Below are 22264 nucleotides of genomic sequence, written 5' to 3' on the forward strand. Positions count from 1 at the left end.
GTGAGATTTATTTCTCTGTCTCCCAATTGTTGGCATCTTGGCACAAGTCTTGTAAGAGGCTTTTTTCTGAGCCTGTTTGAGGAGGTATATTTAGTTCATACATATTTAGACAAATAGTAATACGTGAGTTGGTGTTCTTCACATATGTGAGTTGGTGTTCTTCACCTTTCATCAGATTACTATCATTTTTTCATAACGAAAGTCTTTTTGTAGGGCTGGCATGTTTTCTTTTGATTTTAAAGTTCAAGTTCAATTATCGTGGCTTGCTTTGTAGTACACTGAATTTTAGTATTATTTTTCTATCGTCAGTGTCTGAGGCTCTCAATTTATGTTACGCATTATAATACAAATGAATTATTCACACTTTTTATTTCCCCATTTTAATTTTGCAGTGCCGCCACTGATCTGTAGTTATATTTCACCATTATTTCTAATGTTCAAATTTGACCCTGTTGATTTAATAGCATGCTTTCTCTGACTCTCTTATCTATATGCATGCACACACACATATAAGCTGTTCTCTGAGCATGAAACAATACTATTTTGTTCTAGATGGCTGGTAATATGTTAATATCTTGTTGACTATTTCAATTTTGCCTTGTTTCTTCACTTATCAAAACAGACATATTGACTGGCTTTTGATTACTGAAATTTCTTTGGCGAGGAAATGTAGATCACATTTTTTTCTTAAGTTCTAAGATATCTTTCCCATTACTACAATGAAGTCAATAGATTGTTCTGGAGAAATAGCTGAATTATTGAACTGGTATTATTTCCTTTTGTCTTTTACTTTAATGTCTGTGTGTGTATGTGTGGATTTTTAAATGTAGTGAATTTGCATACAGAAATAATTTTTACTCAATGCTTCTCAAAAGTTATTTTCAAATCTGCTTAGGATACTTATATTTTTCAGATTTATTTATATATAATAGTTTAAGAATATAAAAGATGGGGGTGGGTATTTAGATTTTATAAGAGACTGATTTAGCAGTTATTCCTCTGAGTATTTTTTGTTCATTTTCAATATACCTAAGAGTCATTGATTCTTCCCTTTTTTCCTTTATAAGCTGATTTTGTATTGCAAAATGTATACCCAGTTTTTGTATTCAGAACCAACTTATTATTGAAGCCTTGATGTTACCCAAGGACAAACATGTTATCCGAAGTGATATCTAGGAAAGCCAAGTGAGGAAAGGAGACTTATCTAGGGTTTTTGGTCATAGGAATCATTTTCATAATCAGTTTAACTCAACACTCTCATATCACTTCTAGATATTTAACCCAAATTACTTGCATATTTATGCTCTCTTTCAAGTTTGTTTCTCATTTAGGGATTCACTGTAATGTAATTAACTGTAAACTGAGTATCTATAATAGTACTTGGGCAAAAAGAATTTCAATTGCCGTAAGGGAAGTCTTCCAACAGATGCCTAAATTTTTCTTGAAGTCGAGAAAAAATATTAAGTATTTTGAACACCTAGGGATAGGATTTATGCTTATGTAATTCCAAACTGAGAAACAAGATTTAAGGCATTGTACTTGGACTGGAATTAGGTGAATAAAAAAGATATGAGGTATTTGGCTGGGGGAGGGAGATTGTTCCATATTTTTAAACAGTCTAACCTTATTAGGGGCTCTCAACCAGGATCTTGGAGAACAAAAAGAAAGGGTTGGCTTTGAAACTTGATATTAAGAAGGCTATTTTGATTCAGAGGTGATCAAGTTCTGTTAAGTTGCAATCTATAGTCCAGTTAAATAGAGGATAAAAATAAAATGCTCTCAACATTTCATGTCATTAAATTCCTGTGGCAACCTGCTAGGCTATATCTTTATATTCTCTTTATGATGAAAGTGTAAAACATTTAATAATCCTTTTCATGAATCTCTATTATAAGTAATGAGAAAGATTTTTATAGTATTGGCCATCTCTATTCTGAGCATGCCCTATATAGCTTTGAGTGTTCCTTCAGTTTCATCTGATGAAAGAAGGGGGGAAATTATCTGTGCATCAGATTGAAGATAATACTGGGCGTCATTTCATGGCTGTCAAAATTTTCCCAAACCATTTGGTGGGGCTATTTTCCCACGTGGTCTTCGTTCTATATCTGGAGAGAAAACTTTGCCTGGTTCTTCCAATATGTCCATTGCCTCTGATTTTAAAAAGACAAATTTTTAAATTTCTCATGGCTCTTCTATAGGATCCCATCTCTAAGGAACCTTCTTAGGTAGCAAACACTGGAAAATGAACACATCCAAAACTCATAAAATGCCCAATTCCCTACACTAGTCCAAAATAGTGGGAATGCTGAATCCTATTGAATTTGCAAAGGCTTCTGACTGCAGTTTTCTAAATCGACTCAGAGCGCCGCTGTTGGCCAATGAGCTGCAAGAGCTGGCGCCGGCGATATTCTGCGCAGTCACAGAAGCAAATCAGAAAGAAGAGCGGCCGGGACTCAGGCTTTCTGCTCGGCAAATCTGATTCTGGACGGATTGGGATGCCCTCAACCCGGGAGCATTGTGTCTTCTGCGCGCGAAAGTAAATATTTTTAAAGTAATTAGTGAAGCCTTTTTCTTTTAACGCCTGAAGGCTGCAGCAACGCAAGAGAAGGATGGGAAGTAGAGCGAAGCAGAGGAGCAGGACCCCGCGGCGGCAAGTACTCTTTCCCTTCCTGCTGTCTTTGTTCTGCGGGACCCTCTCGGAGCAGATCCGGTACTCTATTCCTGAAGAAATGGCCAGGGGCTCAGTGGTGGGGAACCTCGCTGAGGACCTGGGGCTGCATGTTCGGGATTTATTGACCCGCAACCTCAGAGTTAGTGCAGAGAAACAATACTTTACCGTGAACGTGGAGAATGGGAACATACTTGTGAGTGACAGAATTGATCGGGAGTCGCTGTGTCCCCCAAATCCTCTGTGTGTTGTGCCCTTAGAGATTGTAGCAGAGAATCCTCTAAATGTTTTTCACATAAACGTGATGATAGAAGATATAAACGATAATCCACCTCGTTTCCCCCAAAATAGCATTGTTTTGCAAATCAATGAACTTGCGATTCCAGGCACTCGGTTTGGCCTGGAATCTGCTATAGATCCAGATGTAGGGCCTCACTCTGTCCAGAGTTACCAACTCAGCTCTAATGAGCATTTCTCTCTGATGACGAAGGGCAAGACTGAAGGCAAGAATGCCCCGGAATTAGTGCTGACGAAGCCCCTGGACCGGGAACAACAGAGCTCCCATCTCCTGGTCCTGACAGCGGTGGACGGTGGTGACCCGGTCCTGACTGGCACTGCTGCAATTCAAATAAAGGTCACTGATGCCAATGATAACGCCCCGGTGTTCAGCCAGGACATATACAAAGTTAGCCTTAGAGAGAACATGCCCACAGGCACCTCTGTGCTAAAGGTGACAGCCACTGACCAGGACGAAGGTGTCAATGCAGAAATAACCTATTCATTCAAATCGCTAAGAGACGATATTGGAAATATTTTTATGCTAGACCATCAAAGCGGGGAAATTAAATCCAGAGACTCTATTGATTTCGAAACCAGTAAAAGTTATACCATGAACATAGAAGCCAAGGATGGTGGAGGCATGACCAGCGAATGTAAAATTATACTAGAAATTCTAGATGAGAACGACAACACCCCAGACGTGGTTTTTACTTCCGTGACGAGTTCCATAACCGAGGACGCAGAACCTGGAACTGTGATTGCTCTGTTCAAAACACATGATAAAGATTCAGGAGAAAATGGGGAGGTCAGTTGCGTCATAAAAGAAAAAGTTCCTTTTAGAATTGAATCTTCCTCCAGTAATTACTACAAGCTTGTAACAGATGGGGCCCTGGACCGGGAGCAGACTGCAGAGTACAATGTCACCATCATTGCCACAGACAGGGGCAAACCGCCTCTCTCCTCCAGTACTAGCGTCACTCTACACATTGGGGATGTTAATGACAACGCTCCGGTTTTCCACCAGGAGTGCTACGTGGTCCAACTGGACGAGAACAATCCTCCTGGAGTCTCCATCGCTCAAGTCAGCGCCTCCGACCCGGACCTGGGGTCCAACGGCCACATCTCTTACTCCATCGTGGCCAGTGACCTGGAGCCCAGGCTGCTGTCGTCCTACGTGTCGGTGAGCGCGCAGAGCGGGGTGGTGTTCGCGCAGCGCGCCTTCGACCACGAGCAGCTGCGCGCCTTCCAGCTGACGCTGCAGGCCCGCGACCAGGGCTCGCCCGCGCTCGGCGCCAACGTGAGCCTGCGCGTGCTGGTGGGCGACCGCAACGACAACGCGCCGCGGGTGCTGTACCCCGCGCTGGGGCCCGACGGCTCGGCGCTCTTCGATATGGTGCCGCGCGCCGCGGAACCCGGCTACCTGGTGACCAAGGTGGTGGCAGTGGACGCTGACTCAGGACACAACGCCTGGCTGTCCTACCACGTGCTGCAGGCCAGCGAGCCCGGGCTCTTCAGCCTGGGGCTGCGCACGGGGGAGGTGCGCACTGCGCGAGCCTTGGGCGACAGGGACGCTGCCCGACAGCGCCTGCTGGTCGCTGTGCGTGACGGTGGACAGCCGCCCCTCTCCGCCACCGCCACGCTGCACCTGGTCTTCGCGGACAGCCTGCAGGAAGTGCTGCCAGACCTCAGCGACGGTCCTGTGCCCTCTGATACCCAGTCGGAGCTGCAGTTTTACTTAGTGGTGGCCTTGGCCTTGATCTCTGTGCTCTTCCTCCTCGCGGTGATTCTGGCCGTCGCCCTGCGCCTGCGCCGCTCCTCCAGACCCGTTTTCTGGGACTGCTTTCAGCCTGGGCTCTGTTCCAAGACTAGACCAGGGGTTTCCCCCAACTACACTGAGGGAACTTTGCCTTATTCCTACAATCTGTATGTTGCTTCTGAGTCTCAAAATACAAGGTTTAATTTTCTCACCATGGCGCCAGAAATGGTTCCTCCACAAGACCTTTCTAACGAAGCTGCTTTGGTAGTGAGTTTCACTGAAGAGAATAACAAGATAAGCTCTGACTCTGTCGCTTCTGCTCACGTGAGTTTCAATGAATGTGTTTCATTTGCAAATAGGTTTGTCTTAATTTTCAAACCAATATTTTGGCAAGAAAATTTTAAACATATCTACTATTGCTTCAGGTTTGTTTGCCTTTGCCCACTCAATGTTTTCTGTTCCTATCTGTGTGGACTAGTAACTTCATTATTAGGGTTCGAGTATTTTGAGATGTTTTTTATACACACACACACACACAACTACTGTAAGAAGTGGGCATTACAATACCGCTGTCATTCAAATATTTTTAATTGGAATATACATTTTTTTCTTTCTGTGAATGTTTCTTGGGACATCAATATCTTAAGTATATAAGGGTTTTGTTTTTTTTTTTTACTGTAAGTATATAACGGTTTTTTTTTTGTTTTTTTTTTTACTGAAGTTAGTACTAAAACACATGCTGTGGATTTCCATCCCTTTTTGAAGGACAGTAGCTGGAGCTATTTAAGGTATAAATTGAGAGGAAAATTTGTAAAGAAAAGGCATTTTTTAAAAAAAAGATAGGGTCTCCATATGTTGCTTGGGCTGGACTTGGACTCCCTGGCTCAAGCAATCCTCCTGCCTCAGCCTCAAGAGTAGCTGAGAGTACAGGAACCTGCCACCATGCTCTCCTGGGGTAAGGCTTAAAGAAAATGAAAGAACATGGTAATGATTTGATAATAATGTTCTGGTACATTCACTAGTGATTCTTGGAGTCTCTCTGATTCCAATCTCTCTGAGCAAGCTCAATTTTGTGTCTGATCTTTTCTCATAGCTACATGTAGATTTCCTCTCAATCTTAAATATATTGTTTATGCCTATCAAATGTGTTTATCCTCAGAATATAAATATTCATACTCAAGAAAGTGCAGTAGTGAGTTATTTCTTAGGGAGAAATTTTTCCTATATTTTGATGGGCTTCCAAAGGTATTACCAGTAATTCTCAGTAATTGGGATTAGGTCAGTTACCTGGGAAAAGGTAAGTTTAAAATATTCTTTGGATTACTAATTTTATTTTACTAAGTCTTCCTCAACATGAAACATTTTTTGAAATATAATGTAGTAATAGAATTGTGGTGTACTACCATTATTTCCAGTCAATGCAAGTTGGAATGCTTCCGTTTTATTCTAAAAATTGTAATGTTTCTTCTTCACTTGAATTTTGATTCTGATAATGTGTATAATCACATTTCCCATTTTTAAGTTTCTATATTATCATGAAAATTTGATTTTTAAGTGTTAAATGTCAACAACCTGGTAAATTCAACCAGGCAAATTCAAGAAATCTATTGAAAACTGTTTACTCTAAATTATAGAGTTCAGAAAGTTTAAATTATCCTATTCTATTCTCAAAAAAAGGAAACTCCTACAGAGAAGCCCCCCATAATAGGTATGGGAGGGGAGAGTGATCTCAAAGCAGATGCACTAAAATTATAAGGTTAAAATTACTCCTTATAGAAACTTCAAATTTGTTTAAAAGCCCATTAGAAAAATCGGAATACACCGACAGCTACAGAAAATAATATCAAGAAAGTACCTCTGTATGAAAAAATTTAGGAAAATAAAAAGAAGCTTACTGAAGTTTGCACTAAAACAAATGCTGTGGATTTCCATCCCTTTTTGAAGAACAGTAGGTGGAGCTATTTAAGGTATAAAAACCAAATATCCCTTCCCGGAGTTCAAGATTGTGCAGTAATTGGTTAGGACTCTGAGCGCCGCTGTTCACCAATCCGGGAGAGCAAAGCAGCGATCCTGCTCGCCTTTCACGCGCCTGAAGCACAAAGCAGATAGAAACGGACCGTCTCTGGGGCCGTGAGGAAACTGAACCCAGGAGCTCTGCCACCCCACCCCCGTCTGATTCTAGGGGCTGAAGAGCTGATTCTGACCTCGGTGGTCAAGGGCAGAATTGGAGATAATCCTGGAGAAAAGTGACAATGATTCCTCCGCCACTGCATCAAGACTGCAAAGCGCTGGTCCTGCTGGGAGTCGTCCTGGGGATCCTGTGGGAAACCGGATGCAGCCAGTTACACTATTCAGTTCCTGAGGAGCTGGAGAAAGGCTCTAAGGTGGGCAACATCTCCAAGGACCTGGGGCTGGCGCCCCGGGAGCTGGCGGAGCGCGGGGTCCGCATCGTCTCCAGAGGCAGGACGCAGCTCTTCGCGCTGAACCCGCGGAGCGGCAGCCTGGTCACCGCGGGCAGGATAGACCGGGAGGAGCTCTGTTTGGGGGCCATCCAGTGTCAAGTAAATCTAGAGATTCTGATGGAGGATAAAGTGAAAATATACGGGGTGGAAGTGGAAGTGAGGGACATTAACGATAATGCGCCCCACTTCCCTGAAAGTGAATTAGAAATCAAAATAAATGAAAACGCAGCCACTGGGATGCGGTTCCCGCTTCCCCACGCTTGGGATCCGGACATCGGGAAGAACTCTCTCCAGAGCTACGAGCTCAGCCCGAATACTCACTTCTCCCTGGACGTGCAAAGCGGAGCGGACGGTATTAAGTACCCGGAGCTGGTGCTGGAGCGCGCGCTGGACCGCGAGGAAGAGGCCGCTCACCACCTGGTCGTCACGGCCTCGGACGGCGGCGACCCTGTTCGCACAGGCACGGCGCGCATCCGCGTGACAGTCCTCGATGTGAACGACAACGCACCGGCGTTTGCTCAGTCCGAGTACCGCGCGAGCGCTCCGGAGAATGTGGCGGTGGGCACGCAGCTGCTTCGGGTGAACGCCACGGACGCTGACGAAGGTGCCAACGCGGAAGTGACGTACTCTTTCCGGTATGTGGACCACAAGGCGGCCCAAGTTTTCAAGCTAGATAGTAGTTTAGGGACCATCTCAACAATAGGGGAGTTGAACCACGAGGAATCAGGATTCTACGAGATGGAAGTGCAAGCAATAGATAACGCAGGCTATTCTGCACGAGCCAAAGTCCTGATCACTGTCCTGGACGTGAATGACAACGCCCCCGAAGTAGTTGTCACCTCTCTCACTAGCTCCGTTCAGGAAAACTCTCCCAGAGGGACATTAATTGCCCTTTTAAACGTGAATGACCAAGATTCCGGGGAAAATGGAAAGGTGACCTGTTTCGTTCGAGGAAATCTGCCCTTTAAATTGGAAAGATCTTACGGAAATTACTACAGCTTGGTGACAGACATAATCCTAGACCGGGAACAGGTTCCTGGCTACAACATCACGGTGACGGCCACTGACCAGGGAACCCCGCCCCTGTCCGCGGAAACTCACATCACCCTGAACGTGGCAGACACCAACGACAACCCTCCCGTCTTCCCCCAGGCTTCCTATTCCGTTTATATCCCAGAGAACAACCCCAGAGGAGCCTCTCTTGTCTCCGTGACCGCCCACGACCCCGACTGTGAGGAGAACGCCCAAGTTACTTATTCCCTGGCCGAGGACACCCTCCAGGGGGCGCCCGTGTCCTCCTTCGTCTCCATCAACTCGGACACCGGTGTCCTGTACGCGCTGCGCTCCTTCGACTACGAGCGTTTCCGAGACCTGCAGTTGCAAGTAATTGCGCGCGACAGCGGAGACCCGCCGCTCAGCAGCAACGTGTCGCTGAGCCTGTTCGTGCTGGACCAGAACGACAATGCGCCCGAGATCCTGTACCCTGCCCTCCCCACCGACGGCTCCACCGGCGTGGAGCTGGCACCCCGCTCCGCAGAGCCCGGCTACCTGGTGACCAAGGTGGTCGCTGTGGACAGAGACTCAGGCCAGAACGCCTGGCTGTCCTACCGCCTGCTCAAGGCCAGCGAGCCCGGGCTCTTCTCGGTGGGGCTGCACACGGGCGAGGTGCGCACGGCGCGGGCCCTGCTGGACAGAGACGCGCTCAAGCAGAGCCTCGTGGTGGCCGTCCAGGACCACGGCCAGCCCCCTCTCTCGGCCACTGTCACGCTCACCGTGGCCGTGGCGGACAGTATACCGGCCGTCCTGGCGGATCTCGGCAGCCTGGAGTCTCCCGCCGACTCGGAAGCCTCAGGCCTCTCGCTCTATCTTGTGGTGGCGGTGGCTGCAGTCTCTTGCGTTTTTCTGGCCTTTGTGATCCTGCTGCTGGCGTTCAGGCTGCGGCGCTGGCACTCCTCGCGCCTGCTCCAGGCTTCAGGCGACGGATTGGCAGGCGTGCCTACGTCACACTTTGTGGGCGTGGACGGGGTGCGGGCTTTCCTGCAGACCTATTCCCACGAGGTGTCCCTCACCGCGGACTCGCGCAAGAGCCACCTGATCTTCCCGCAGCCCAACTACGCGGACACGCTCATCAGCCAGGAGAGCTCTGAGAAAAGCGAGCCTCTTTTGCTGTCAGGTGATTCAGTATTGTCTAAAGACAATCATGCATTTATTCAGGTGAGTCCTTATCAAATAGTCTTCTCTGATCTTTGAAGAAAATATCCCTTAATATAGATAATTCGTGTATATTTGGAATTTATAAAGCAGACATCAATAAATTTATATATATGTGGCAGACACCAACTGCCCAGTCACCTTCCCTCATGCCTTATTTATAACAATTTATATACTATTATGTATATTTCTATAAAATAGGTATATATTCATAAACAATTTATAAAGTACTTTGTTAATATTGTATATCATTTTCTAGTTTAATTTATTGACTATAATACTGTTTTCCTGCTTTTAATTTTTTTTATTTATTTATTTTTTTATTTTGGCATATTATGGGGGTACAGATTTTAAGGTTTCAATAAATGCCCATTTCCCCCCAGCCTGCTTTTAATTTTTTGTCTCATTGAACATACAGCAGTTTTGTGTAGAGCATCTGATGCCAATTTATTTGTTGATCTAAAAATCTAATTAAATGGAACATACAAGTGAAAATTTTAGTAAGCTTTTATAAAAAGTGTGGCTTTTAACTACTTGAGATTGCTAGGAAATTCATAAGGTACATTTAGTTTCTTTTAACGTGCAGTAATGGCCGGGTGAGGTGGCTCACGCCTGTAATGCTAGCATTCTGGGAGGCTGAGGTGGGCAGATCGCTCAAGGTCAGGAGTTCGAAACCAGCCTGAGCAAGAGTGAGACCCCATCTCTACTATAAATAGAAAGAAATTAATTGTCCAACTGATATATATAGAAAAAATTAGCCGGGCATGGTGGCACATGCCTGTAGACCCAGCTACTGAGGAGGCTGAGGCAAGAGGATTGCTTGAGCCCAGGAGTTTGAGGTTGCTGTGAGCTAGGCTGACTCCATGGCACTCACTCTAGCCTGGGCAACAAAGTGAGACTCTGTCTCAAAATAAATAAATAAACAATGTGCAGTAATTATTTCTAGCCGTTAGGGATATATCTGTTTATATTTTCTCAGTGTCCTAAGTCATTTCATGGTTTTAAATCATTCATGAACTTCCAAATATGGTGAGTTTATTTCTTACACATTTAAAACTTTCTCACTGAAATATACAATATACTGTATGTTTTGTCATGAGGAAAAATTGTAAGGATTTTTTATTTTCACCTCTATTATGTATTTCGGGAATACAATATCTATATATGTTTCCAACTTAGACATTTCTTTTGCTCACTTTACCTGTATGGATGATATTAATGACTTTGTGGAATATTCAGAATTAACAAAATGTGTTTTGAGTGCTTTTTTGGTACTGTGGCAAATTTGCAGTAATTCCCTCCACTTTCTATATTGAATTCCCCATAACTTTTACAAATATGGGAAAATTTCTGGAAAGTGCACAGATTCTAAGTGTTTCCTGAGAACCTTATGCATATTGTAGAGTGTTTAACAGAATTGACTGCTAAAGAATGTTACTCTTGGAAAAGCATTGCCTAATTGCTTCTGGTGAATTCTTTAAAGATGTAGGGACCATAATATCCAAATTAGTTTTTCTTTCCTCTTTATTTGTTGCCTATCTACTTTCAAATATACCATATTTAAAACACAGGCCAAGAAAAGGGAATGATAGATAATCCAGTGGCTCTAAAATGAGGCAGTTACTGCTTCTGAAATCAGTTGTCACTTTATGCTGCTCGACAATGAAGACCCAAAAAAAGGAAAACTAGTTTGTGTTGTTCTACTTGTGTGTTATTTTTAAAAGGAAGTACTTTAGTTTATCTCAAAATGCAAAATTTGGAGCCAGGCATAGTGTGCTTATAGTCCCACTATTTAGGGAGGCGGATGCAGGAAGATCACCTGGGCAACATAGTGAGATGTTGTCTCTTTAAAAAACATAAAAATTTTTTGTTTACATTAAATTTTAAATGGAATCTAATAAGTAGAGTGCTCTGTAAGTAATATTGAGAGAAATAGAGGACAATGCATACCCTTCCCCGTTGTCTTGCAGAAGCTATCACAATATGTTTGTCACATGGCCAGTTCTCTCATGGTATGGTGGTCAATTCAAAATGAAAGACATAATAGGAAAACAGAAATTATTCGTGAGGCTAAATTCACATGGTCAAATTATGCTGATCTCTGTTCACCTAACTTGAGTTAGGAACAAGTCATTGAGTGCTAGGGCATGAATAGTCATAACCCTCAGATTGTATTTAAAATATCAATGATCTCAACGGTACTTCCAGTTTAAACTAGATAGTCTTCGTTAAATCATTGTTGAATGAATGAATAAACAAATAAATGTGCTCTGGGGATTACTGACACCAATATTCTGAGTTTCCAGATGTATCATAGAAGGACAGTAGCTTTGCAATTAGGTAACTGTCACACAATCTGTGTATATAATCTCTTTGAGCTTCAGAAAAATAGGACTATTTGTATCTAATTTGAAAGGTTGTGGTAAGGACTCAAGGATAACATATAAATCATCTGGTTCGTAACATGTAATTAATCAACAGTAACCATTTTTATGGTCTACAAAAAAAGGATTCATATTTTCAATGCCATCATACTTGTCATTTTGTTGGGAAAAGTAATCATGATTTGTGTGCTTCTCCAGATGGTACAATGGGATGACCTATGGGTGGAAACAAAACTATTCTAAAATTTTTGTGAAAGCTAATTCAAAACTTGTAAGTGCCTAGGTACATTCTTGATTGGAAAGTCAAAATTTTAGGCCATAAAGATGGGGGAAAGATTGTTTTATATGAGACAATTTTCCAAGTGTTAGTTTTCTCTGTTTGAAGCATTGTGTTATCTAAAAAGGGATCCTATGAACCTTGTTTTAAAGGAGCACTTTACTCCAGTGGGATCTTGAGTGATTTAACTGGGATTACCGAAACCTGAAGGTTAGAGTTATTAGGTTTTGGCCATGTGAGAATTGAAGCTAACGGTTTAGCTTGAGAATAGTTAGGATATTTATTGATAATTTAGGATTGATGATTAAGATATTTGTTGATCATTTCCTGATAGTAGCTGGCCAATGAGTTTGGGAATGTTTACATTTCTTCTGGTTCTAGTAATAAAATTATGTCAAGATTTTGCTTGTTTTCTTTATGTGTTATGGCAGGTGAGCATGGATTCATTTAATTTAATAAGTTAAAATGTTCAGTTATAACTTAAATGTTGTAATTGCATTGTTTTATAGCACCTAAAATTGAAAAAGCAAGCTGTCAGCAGACATTCTTCTACCACTTTCATTCCAGAAGAGGTAGTGTGCTTTTTGAAGTATCAATAGCCTAGGAACCTTGCTGAGACTATACAACTCACAGATCATTTTTCAGTGAATTAGAAGGTTAACAATAAATGAGTGGATTGTATCATAATTTTCTCAGTGACATGTACCATAGTAAAGTTGTGATCATAAATTAATAGTTCCGGAGGAAATCTAGTTTTTCCTCTTATATGACATCAGTTTCAAAAAAGCAAACATGTAGTTGTGAAGGGGTGCTGATCAAACTGATGAGGCTAAATCTCAGGAAAGGAGATCTAATGTTACAGTTTGGGTTCACTTTTAGGAAACCATACTTAATGTAAAGCTAGCAATAACAGGGCATACTGTTTAAGATTCATTATTAAAATACTGATGGTAAAAGACAGTCTATGGCAAAGTTAATTGGGAAAACAGTTTTATAGAGGATGAAGATTCTGGATACCATATGGGAAGAATGGAAAATGGAAAAAATTGTCATTTCCATATCAGGAAATTGTCATTTCCATATCAGGAAAATGGAAAAAATTTTTCATTGGACAGATATAGAGTCAGACAAAATAATTCATGTGTGTGCAAAAGAAGTTGGTACCGCCAGAATTTCTCTTAGACAAGTCATACAAAGATCCACTATGTGTAAGGATAAGCATAATTTCATAGTTCATACTTAACTTTCTGAAGCATTTCGCACAGTGGTTTGCACAACTTCTAAGTATCTGATATAATGCTTGAGTTTAATTATTAGAAAGTGGTCTCTTGGAAAACAAAATAATCATAGTGCAAAATCAATTATTTTATATGTTCTTTCCGTCTGTATCAAACCCCTAATTTAGGCCAACTGTCTGACCTATCTTACAAAGCTAGGGACCTGAACATTTGTCAAATTTTGAAAATAGATCCCTCAATCCATAAGATTTCCACATTGTGAAACCTCTTAGAAACTTCCTACATATTTTCAGCTGAAGATTAAGCCAACAATTCATCTTGAGACTGTGTTACATGGACAAAGTAAAGCATGGAGGGTGGGGTGGAGGTAGATAGAGATTCTTAGCCTAAAAATGCTCAAACATCAAGAAGAAATAAGGCCGGGCGCGGTGGCTCACGCCTGTAATCCTAGCTCTTGGGAGGCCGAGGCGGGCGGATTGCTCAAGGTCAGGAGTTCAAAACCAGCCTGAGCAAGAGCGAGACCCCGTCTCTACTATAAATAGAAAGAAATTAATTGGCCAACTGATATATATATAAAAAATTAGCCGGGCATGGTGGCGCATGCCTGTAGTCCCAGCTACTCGGGAGGCTGAGGCAGAAGGATCGCTCGAGCCCAGGAGTTTGAGGTTGCTGTGAGCTAGGCTGACGCCATGGCACTCACTCTAGCCTGGACAACAAACCGAGACTCTGTCTCAAAAAAAAAAAAAAAATATATATATATATATATATATATATATTAAAAAAAAAAAAGAAGAAATAAAAGGAAGTCATCACTTTGATTCCATATGGTGAAGTCACTGAGGTTATAAATTCCCAGGAATATTTAATTGCGTGAGCAAAACTGACTACCACCTTTCTGCTTGCAAATTCCAGTGAGAAACATCTTTCTCTTTGCTCTCTACTTCCCAGCAAGTCACCCTCTGATTTCTTCAGGCTGCAGTTCTAGAGTAGGGACTCAGAGCGCCGCTGTTGGCCAATGCCGAAACAGAGATAAACCAGCGAATCCCTTAACGTTCCTACTTGGTGGCTTTTCTAATCAGATGATGTGCAAACCCAAGAGCTGACCCACAACATTCCTATAGTGAATCCTAGTTCTATAAAGCTCAACCAGGATCACACAGGTTAACCAGCAATGAGCTCTGCTCCTTCATGGCTGGAGACTCCATAATCCAAAGACAGTATGAAAAAGGGCATTCTCCGGGCTGGAGCAGCAGCAACATGGACTGTGAAAGACATTGTCTGATTGTCTGGGCCAAGGGAAGTACTGCTTCCCTTCCTGCTGTTTTTGTCCTGCCAGTCATTCTCTGAGCGGATCCATTATTCAATACCTGAGGAGCTGGCCAAGGGTCGGTGGTGGGAAACCTTGCCAAGGATCTGGGGCTCAGTATCCAGAACTTACCTGCTCAGAAGCTGCAGGTTGATGCTGAAAAAGAATACTTACTCTGAGTGAAGAAATCAGAGACTGACTTGTGAGTGGCCGGATGGATAAGGAGCAGATATACCCCAAAAATATAGTTTGTACCATACGCTTCTAAACCTTAGTTGAAAATCCTTTAAATGATTTTCGCATTAATATAGAGATTCAAGATGTGAATGGTAATGTCCCATCGTACCGCAGGAATGTTACTAAGTTAAATATCTTTGAGTTGACTCAGCCTGGAGCAAGATTTGCAATAGAACCTGTGAAAGATCTGGATGTTGTAAGCATTTCCTTACAAAATTATCGCCTTAGCAGCAAGCCTATATTTGTCTTTGAAGTGTAGAAGACGAACAGTGGAAAGAAAAACGTTGAACTTGTGTTAGAGAAGCCACTAGACTTAGAAAAGCAGAGCTCCCATGCTTTGTGCTAACAGCCTTAGACAGCCTCTGCTTGATCCTGTTGGTCTAAGATGACAACCACCACCGCCCGCAGCCCCCCGCCTGCCCCAGAGTTCAACTGGGATGTGTATAGGGTGAGCCGTGGGGGAGACCTCACCGACGAGGGCGTCCACACAGGGATCGTGTATGCCTCACAGCCCAGAGTACCCATATCCAATTTGGTCTTGATCACAATAGTGGAAACATGCAAACTTTAAGTAGAATGGATTCTTTGGTCCATCTAAGCTATGTTAATTTTATTATAAATGCTACCTGGGTTTGAGTCTCTAAAAGGAATTCAGCAAATCAGATAATTTGGCATCTTCAATCTGGATTCTGAGGTTCACCTGAAGAATCTGCTAAAGGTCAGAAACCAAGAAAAATCAAGCATCTCAACAGATAGGTGTCACTTGCCTGTACTGGATTTATCTTGTGTAATACTTTACTATAGCAGTATATTGGGGGAGAATTAATATTTCTGGTGAGCATAGGGCATTTATTTGACACTTGTTGAATCTTCCTTTCTACTTACCTTATTTCAAATTGATTTTTGCATGTGGTATGAGGTAGCAATTCAGTGGGGGGTGGAGGGAAAGATCAAGGTTCTTTTCTCATATTTTACAGCATCGTTTATTGAAAAGATTGTCTTCTTTCTATTTAATTACTTTGGTGCCTTTGCTGAAAATATATGTATATGTAGTTCAGTTTCTGTATGCTCTATCATGTTCCATTTATCTATTTGTCTATTCTTTTGCTAATAGCACATTGTTTTCATTATTGTAGCTTTATAGTAAGTCTTGAAATTAGGTAGGTAAATCTTCCAACTTATTTCCCACTTTTTCTATATTGTTTTGATTATTCTTGGTCATTTATCTTTCCAAATATATAAAAATAATCTTGTCAATTTCCAAGGGGATAAAGCCTATAGGGTTTTTAATGGGATTGCATTGAATCTACAGCTCTACAGGCCACGGAGGGGGTCATCTAAACAATATTGAGATTTCCAATCCATGAACATGGTATATGCTTCCATTTAATTAGTTCTTCTTTAATTTCTCTCAGCTATATTTTATAGTTTTCAGTGCAGAGGTCTTCTATATCTTTCATTAAATCATCCCTATATATTTGATGTTTTGGAAAGTTATTATAAATAGTATTGTTTTTAATTTTATTTTCTGATTGTTTATTTCTAGTCTATATCCATATGCTTTTGAAAAATAAGAAGAGCAGATACTCTATTCTCATACTTTATTGTGAGGTAATAATCTTGTCAGACCATATTGTGTGAGAATATAATGTGAAATGTTAATAATATAATCTAAATCTAAACCACCTCCGATAAGTTTGTACTTCCATTCTCTGCAGTGTATAGGTTGGAAGAGCCCACCCAGAAATAGTAAACATTGCTGTCCGCCCAAGTCTAGTAGTGGGTGGTGCATTCATTCATTTTATATAATAAGTATTTATTAACTGCCTACTATATGCAAGACAGAGTCCTGGGTTCCGAGATTGCAGCAATGAACAAGGGAGATTTGATTTCTGCCTTAATTGGCTCCATCCTAATACATGGGCTTTTACAGGTTTGATAAATGCTACCAAGAAGAAATACAAAAGCACTAAGAGAGAGTTTATAATGGGGAGGCCTGGCTTAGTCTGAAGGCCAGGGAAGGCTTCTTTCAGGAAATGATATTTAAAATGAAATCTAAAGGATGAATAGAAGTTAGCTAGGTAACAAGGAGAGTAAAAAAGAAATTGTCAGGCACAGGGAATATCACATGTAAAAGTCTTAAAAAAAGAAAAGGTGTGACTTGAGCAATTGAAAATGAAAAATAAATAGATGAGACTAATAAGGTGGGCTGAACCTTGTAAGCCATATTTAAAATCCTGGATTTTATTCTAAGTACTCTTGTATTTAGAAGCTATTAAAAGGTTTCTAACAAGGCAGTGGCAAGATATGATTTGAATTATTAGGATTACTCTGATTGCTATATAAAGAATTGATGTATGAGGGTTATAAATGGAAAGAGGAAGATGAGATAGGAGACTCTAGCAATGTTTCTGGAAAGAAGTGCTGCTGGCTTGCGGCCGGGCGCGGTGGCTCACGCCTGTAATCCTAGCACTCTGGGAGGCCGAGGCGGTAGGATTGTTTGAGCTCAGGAGTTTGAGACTGGCCTGAGCAAGCGTGAGACCCCGTCTCTACTAAAAAATAGAAAGAAATTAGCTGGACAACTAAAAATAGATAAAGAAAAAATTAGCCATGCATGGTGGCTCATGCCTGTAGTCCAATCTACTTGGGAGGCTGAGGCAGAAGGATTGCTTGAGCCCAGGAGTCTGAGGTTGCTGTGAGCTAGGCTGATGCCAGGGCACTATAGCTCGAGCAACACAGTGAGACTCTGTTTAAAAAAAAGAAAAAGGCCGGGCGCGGTGGCTCACGCCTGTAATCCTAGCTCTTGGGAGGCCGAGGCGGGCGGATTGCTCAAGGTCAGGAGTTCAAAACCAGCCTGAGTAAGAGCGAGACCCCGTCTCTACTATAAATAGAAAGAAATTAATTGGCCAACTGATATATATATAAAAAATTAGCCGGGCATGGTGGCTCATGCCTGTAGTCCCAGCTACTCGGGAGGCTGAGGCAGAAGGATCGCTCGAGCCCAGGAGTTTGAGGTTGCTGTGAGCTAGGCTGACGCCACAGCACTCACTCTAGCCTGGACAACAAAGCGAGACTCTGTCTCAAAAAAAAAAAAAAAAAAAAAGAAAAAGAATAGAAGTGCTGCTGGCTTGGATTAAAGGAGAGGGAGTAGAGGATATGGAAATAAATGGCTGGATTGTAGATATATTTAAGAAATAGATTCAGTAAGACTTAACGGAATGGGTAGAATATAAATTCTATGAGGGAAGGGACTATTTTGTTTATTGCTATATTCCTTATTGTCTGACAAGATTGTTGCCTGGCAAGTGCTAGATCCTGAAAATATTGTTGACTGAATAAATACAATGAATGAAGAGGAGTGATTTCTAGGTTTCCAAATTAAGGAACTGGGTGGACATAGGTATAAAAGATTAGAAAAGAGTAGATTTAAGAGAAATTAAGAGCTGAGTTGTAAACATATTCAGTTTGAAAATCCGAGAAACATTCAAGTGCAGATATTGTTTGTGGTTAGACATGTGGTCACCATTCTTTTACTCTTATTTCTTCTATTATGATAATCTGTTCAGATGGGTAGATCATTATAAGGCTGAAGTTAAACTTACTGATAGCTCTACACTGGTATGTTTTGGGGTTCGTGGCTGAGCTACCTTTGTGTTTTATCTTTCTTCCTCATCCCTTTTTCATTATAAGAAACATTCAGGGGCCGGGCGTGGTGGCTCACGCCTGTAATCCTAGCACTCTGGGAGGCCGAGGCGGGCGGATTGCTCAAGGTCAGGAGTTCGAAACCAGCCTGAGCGAGACCCCATCTCTACTATAAGTAGAAAGAAATTAATTGGCCAACTAATATATGTAGAAAAAATTAGCCGGGCATGGTGGTGCATGCCTGTAGTCCCAGCTACTCGGGAGGCTGAGGCAGAAGGATTACTTGAGCCCAGGAGTTTGAGGTTGCTGTGAGCTAGGCTGACGCCATGGCACTCACTCTAGCTTGGGCAACAAAGCAAGACTCTGTCTCAAAAAAAAAAAAAAGAAACATTCAGCACCCAGGGAACTTCTCTGTCTAATTCATACTCACTCCACTCTTTTTTTTTTTTTTTTTTGAGACAGAGTCTCACTCTGTTGCCCAGGCTAGAGTGAGTGCCGTGGCGTCAGCCTTGCTCACAGCAACCTCAAACTCCTGGGCTCAGGCGATCCTCCTGCCTCAGCCTCCCGAGTAGCTGGGACTACAGGCATGTGCCACCATGCCCGGCTAATTTTTTCTATATATATTAGTTGGCCAATTAATTTCTTTCTATTGATAGTAGAGACGGGGTCTCGCTCTTGCTCAGGCTGGTTTCGAACTCCTGACCTCGAGCCAGTCCGCCCGCCTCGGCCTCCCAGAGTGCTAGGATTACAGGCGTGAGCCACCGTGCCTGGCTCACTCCACTCTTTAGACTAGCCCTGGTATTCAGTAATTTTCTGCATCTGGAATTCTGTTTGGATTATAATTTACCAGGCTGTTTTAAATTTTTGTTGTTTAATTTTCTTTCACATGATTGTATGTTATCCATGGAAATTTTTAATCTCAGTTTTTCTTCACCATCTGTAAAACTCCATAGAAGGAATGTTTAGGATAAAAGATACGTAGCAATCATAACAAAATTGTTGTATTTTAATATTAAAAGTATACTTAGAGGTTTCTATGTCCACACATACATGAAACATCCTATAGTGTCCTCAGCATTTTAAAATTAAAACTAGCAGTCTTAATAACGCTAGAATCCTACCCTCCCCTTCCTTCCAGGAATATAGGAATGCTCCATATCTTGACTAGAGTGGTGGGTTGTTACATAAACACACACACACATTTCCCAAAGCTCATTGAACTTAACATTCTTGTATATGACTGTATATAAATTATACTTCACTTTTTTTTTTTTTTTTTTTTTTTGAGACAAAGTCTCACTCTGTTGCCCTGGCTAGGGTGCCTTGGCGTCAGCCTAGCTCACAGCAACCTCAAACTCCTGGGCTCAAGCAATCCTTCTGCCTCAGCCTCCCGAGTAGCTGGGACTACAGGCATGCGCCACCATGCCAGCTAATTTTTTATATATATATTAGTTGGCCAATTAATTTCTTTCTATTTATAGTAGAGACAGGGGCTCGCTCTTGCTCAGGTTGGTTTTGAACTCCTGACCGCGAGCAATCCGCCCGCCTCGGCCTCCCAGAGAGCTAGGATTACAGGCATGAGCCACCGCGCCCCCTATACTTCACTTTTAAAATTTTAAGAAAATAAATTTTTCTTAAATATTCTCCCCACCCCACCATGCTTCTGACTCATCTTGGACAGATCACAGCTGTTAATACCTGATTATGTATGCTCACAAGTATTTTCTGTGTGTATGCAAGTGTATGTGTGCTTTTTTTGCACAACAATTCTTTTGCCAAAAGCTCCATGCTAAAGGTACTTTCAGATATTTCGTAACTCTGAGAACTCAAAGGTAAATAAAATGTTAGAGTTGATTCAAGCTTAGAAAGGAATATAGCATTTTGCCAAGGTATAGAAAAGATGCTTGTTCCATAGTGTAAGGTATGGGGATGAAAAGAGGCCAGAGGTTTTTCAAACTCTTCTTGATATGTTTTCTACAAAGAAATAAAACCTTTTAATTCCCAATGGTTCTAATGTTTTCAGTTACACTTTGTTAAATGTGGTTTTACTAATTTTTTTTATTTTCCTATAAATTTATAACCAACAGTAAGAGAGCTTTTGATTTTTAAAGGCCACAGAACAACCATAATTTTTCCTGTTGATTATTAAGATCACTTTACAGTTTCAGCTTGCATGAACATTTTTAAGGACCTGCCCCACAGCACAAAATGAAGACTGCCTGTACATACTCTTTCACACTTTACTTTTTAAAATGTATCAGCTTTATTGAAGTATAATTTATGTGCAATAAAATTTACCTTTTAAAATTATACAGGTCAATGAATTTTGACAAATGTTTACATCTGTGTAACCACCAAGACAAACGAAATATAGGAACATTTCTGTAACCTTCAGAGCTCTCCGCCATGCCCCTTTGCAATCAATACCCCACATCCCAGCCTCCAGGCAACAGCTGATTTGCTTCCTGTCACTATGAATTAGTTTCACCTCTTCCAGAATTTCATCTAAATGGAATCCTATGCCGTATGCTCCTTTGTGTCCATCTTCTTTTGCTCAAAATGTTTTTGAAATGTATCCATGTTGTTGTATGTGTCAGCAGCTTGTTCCTTTGGATTGCTGAGCAGTGTGGATGAGTTACGATTTGTTTATTCATTCAACTGTTGATGGACATTTGAGTTGTCCAATGTGCTCTTGTGAATTAAGGTGATATGAACAATCACGCACAGGTCTTTTTGTGGGCAAATGTTTTTTATTTCTCTTGTATAAATACCCAAAAGCAGAATTGCTGGGTCATATGATATGGGGAGTGTATGTTTAACTTTATAAGAAGCTGCAAAACTATTTTCCATGTCTTTTCATTTTCATTACTTTACTCTCCCATTGGCAATATATGAAGTGTTCCATTTGCTCCATGTCCTCACCAATTCTTCCTTTTATCAAATATTTAAATTATAGCCATTCTAGTGGGTGTGTACACTATCACATTAAAGTTTCAATCCTGTTTCCTTTTTTTTTTTTTTTTTTTTTTTTGTGAGACAGAGTCTCACTTTGTCACCCTGGGTAGAAGGTAGTGGCATCATCATAGCTCACCACAATTTCAAACTCCTGGGCTCAAGTGATCCTCCTGCCTCAGTCTCCCAAATAGATGGGACTACAGGCATACACCACCACTCCTGGCTAATTTTTACTATTATTGGTAGAAGCTAATTTTTTTCTATTTTTGATAGAGACAGGATCTTGCTCTTGTTCAGGCTGGTCTTGAACTCCTGACCTCAAGAGATCTTCCCAACTCTGCCTCCCAGAGTGCTAGGATTATAAGTGTGAGCCACCACACTCTGCCAGGAATTGCCTTTGTTTCCTTCTTAACTAAAAACAGTGAGCATCTTTTCATGAGCTTATTGGCTATTTGTATATCTTCTCGAAGCATCTGTTCAAATCTTTTGCTTGTCTTTAACTGAGCTGATTGTCTTCTTAAAATTGAGCTATGAGAATTTTAAAAAATATATTCTGTATGTGAACACTTTGTCACATACATGTTTTGTAGATATTTTATCCCAGACTGTGACTTGTCTTTTCATTTTTTTAGTAGTATCTTTTGAAGAGCAGAGTGGTAATTTTGATAAAGCCCAATTTTTTTTTAGTTTGTATTTCTTATGTCTTATTTAAGAAGTCTTTTCCTACTGAAAATTTCTGGTGATTTTCTCCTATATTTTCTTCTAGAACTTTTGTAGTTTTACCATTTAAAATTTAGTCTATGAAACATGTCGAGTTGATATTTGTGTGTGGCATAAGCTAAGGGTGAA

General features: G+C 41.4%; 1 protein-coding gene and 1 long non-coding RNA gene across 14 annotated transcripts in view; one reads left to right on the forward strand and one right to left on the reverse strand.

The window, feature by feature from the left end:
* Positions 1–22264, forward strand: part of LOC105862535 (protocadherin gamma-C4) — a 162640-nt gene that overhangs the window by 91727 nt on the left and 48649 nt on the right. The window contains exon 1 of one of the 13 annotated variants that reach the window (XM_020282266.2): positions 7–5027. The exons of 11 other annotated variants lie outside the window; for them this stretch is intronic. In XM_020282266.2, coding sequence (XP_020137855.2) covers positions 2610–5027 — 2418 coding nt within the window. In that variant the 5' untranslated portion in view covers positions 7–2609. Of the gene's footprint in view, positions 1–6; positions 5028–6955; positions 9380–22264 lie in introns of those variants that run through there. One more of the 13 variants, XM_020282257.2, reaches the window with a different exon arrangement.
* Positions 6704–7575, reverse strand: LOC105862546 (uncharacterized). Its single transcript, XR_002221992.2, has 4 exons — positions 7487–7575; positions 7109–7279; positions 6908–7021; positions 6704–6792 (listed from the first exon to the last, which is right to left on the reverse strand). It is a non-coding gene; the product is annotated as an uncharacterized LOC105862546 (long non-coding RNA).

Source organism: Microcebus murinus, chromosome 21 (genome assembly GCF_040939455.1).
Source record: "Microcebus murinus isolate Inina chromosome 21, M.murinus_Inina_mat1.0, whole genome shotgun sequence".
NCBI classification, from domain to species: domain Eukaryota; kingdom Metazoa; phylum Chordata; class Mammalia; order Primates; family Cheirogaleidae; genus Microcebus; species Microcebus murinus.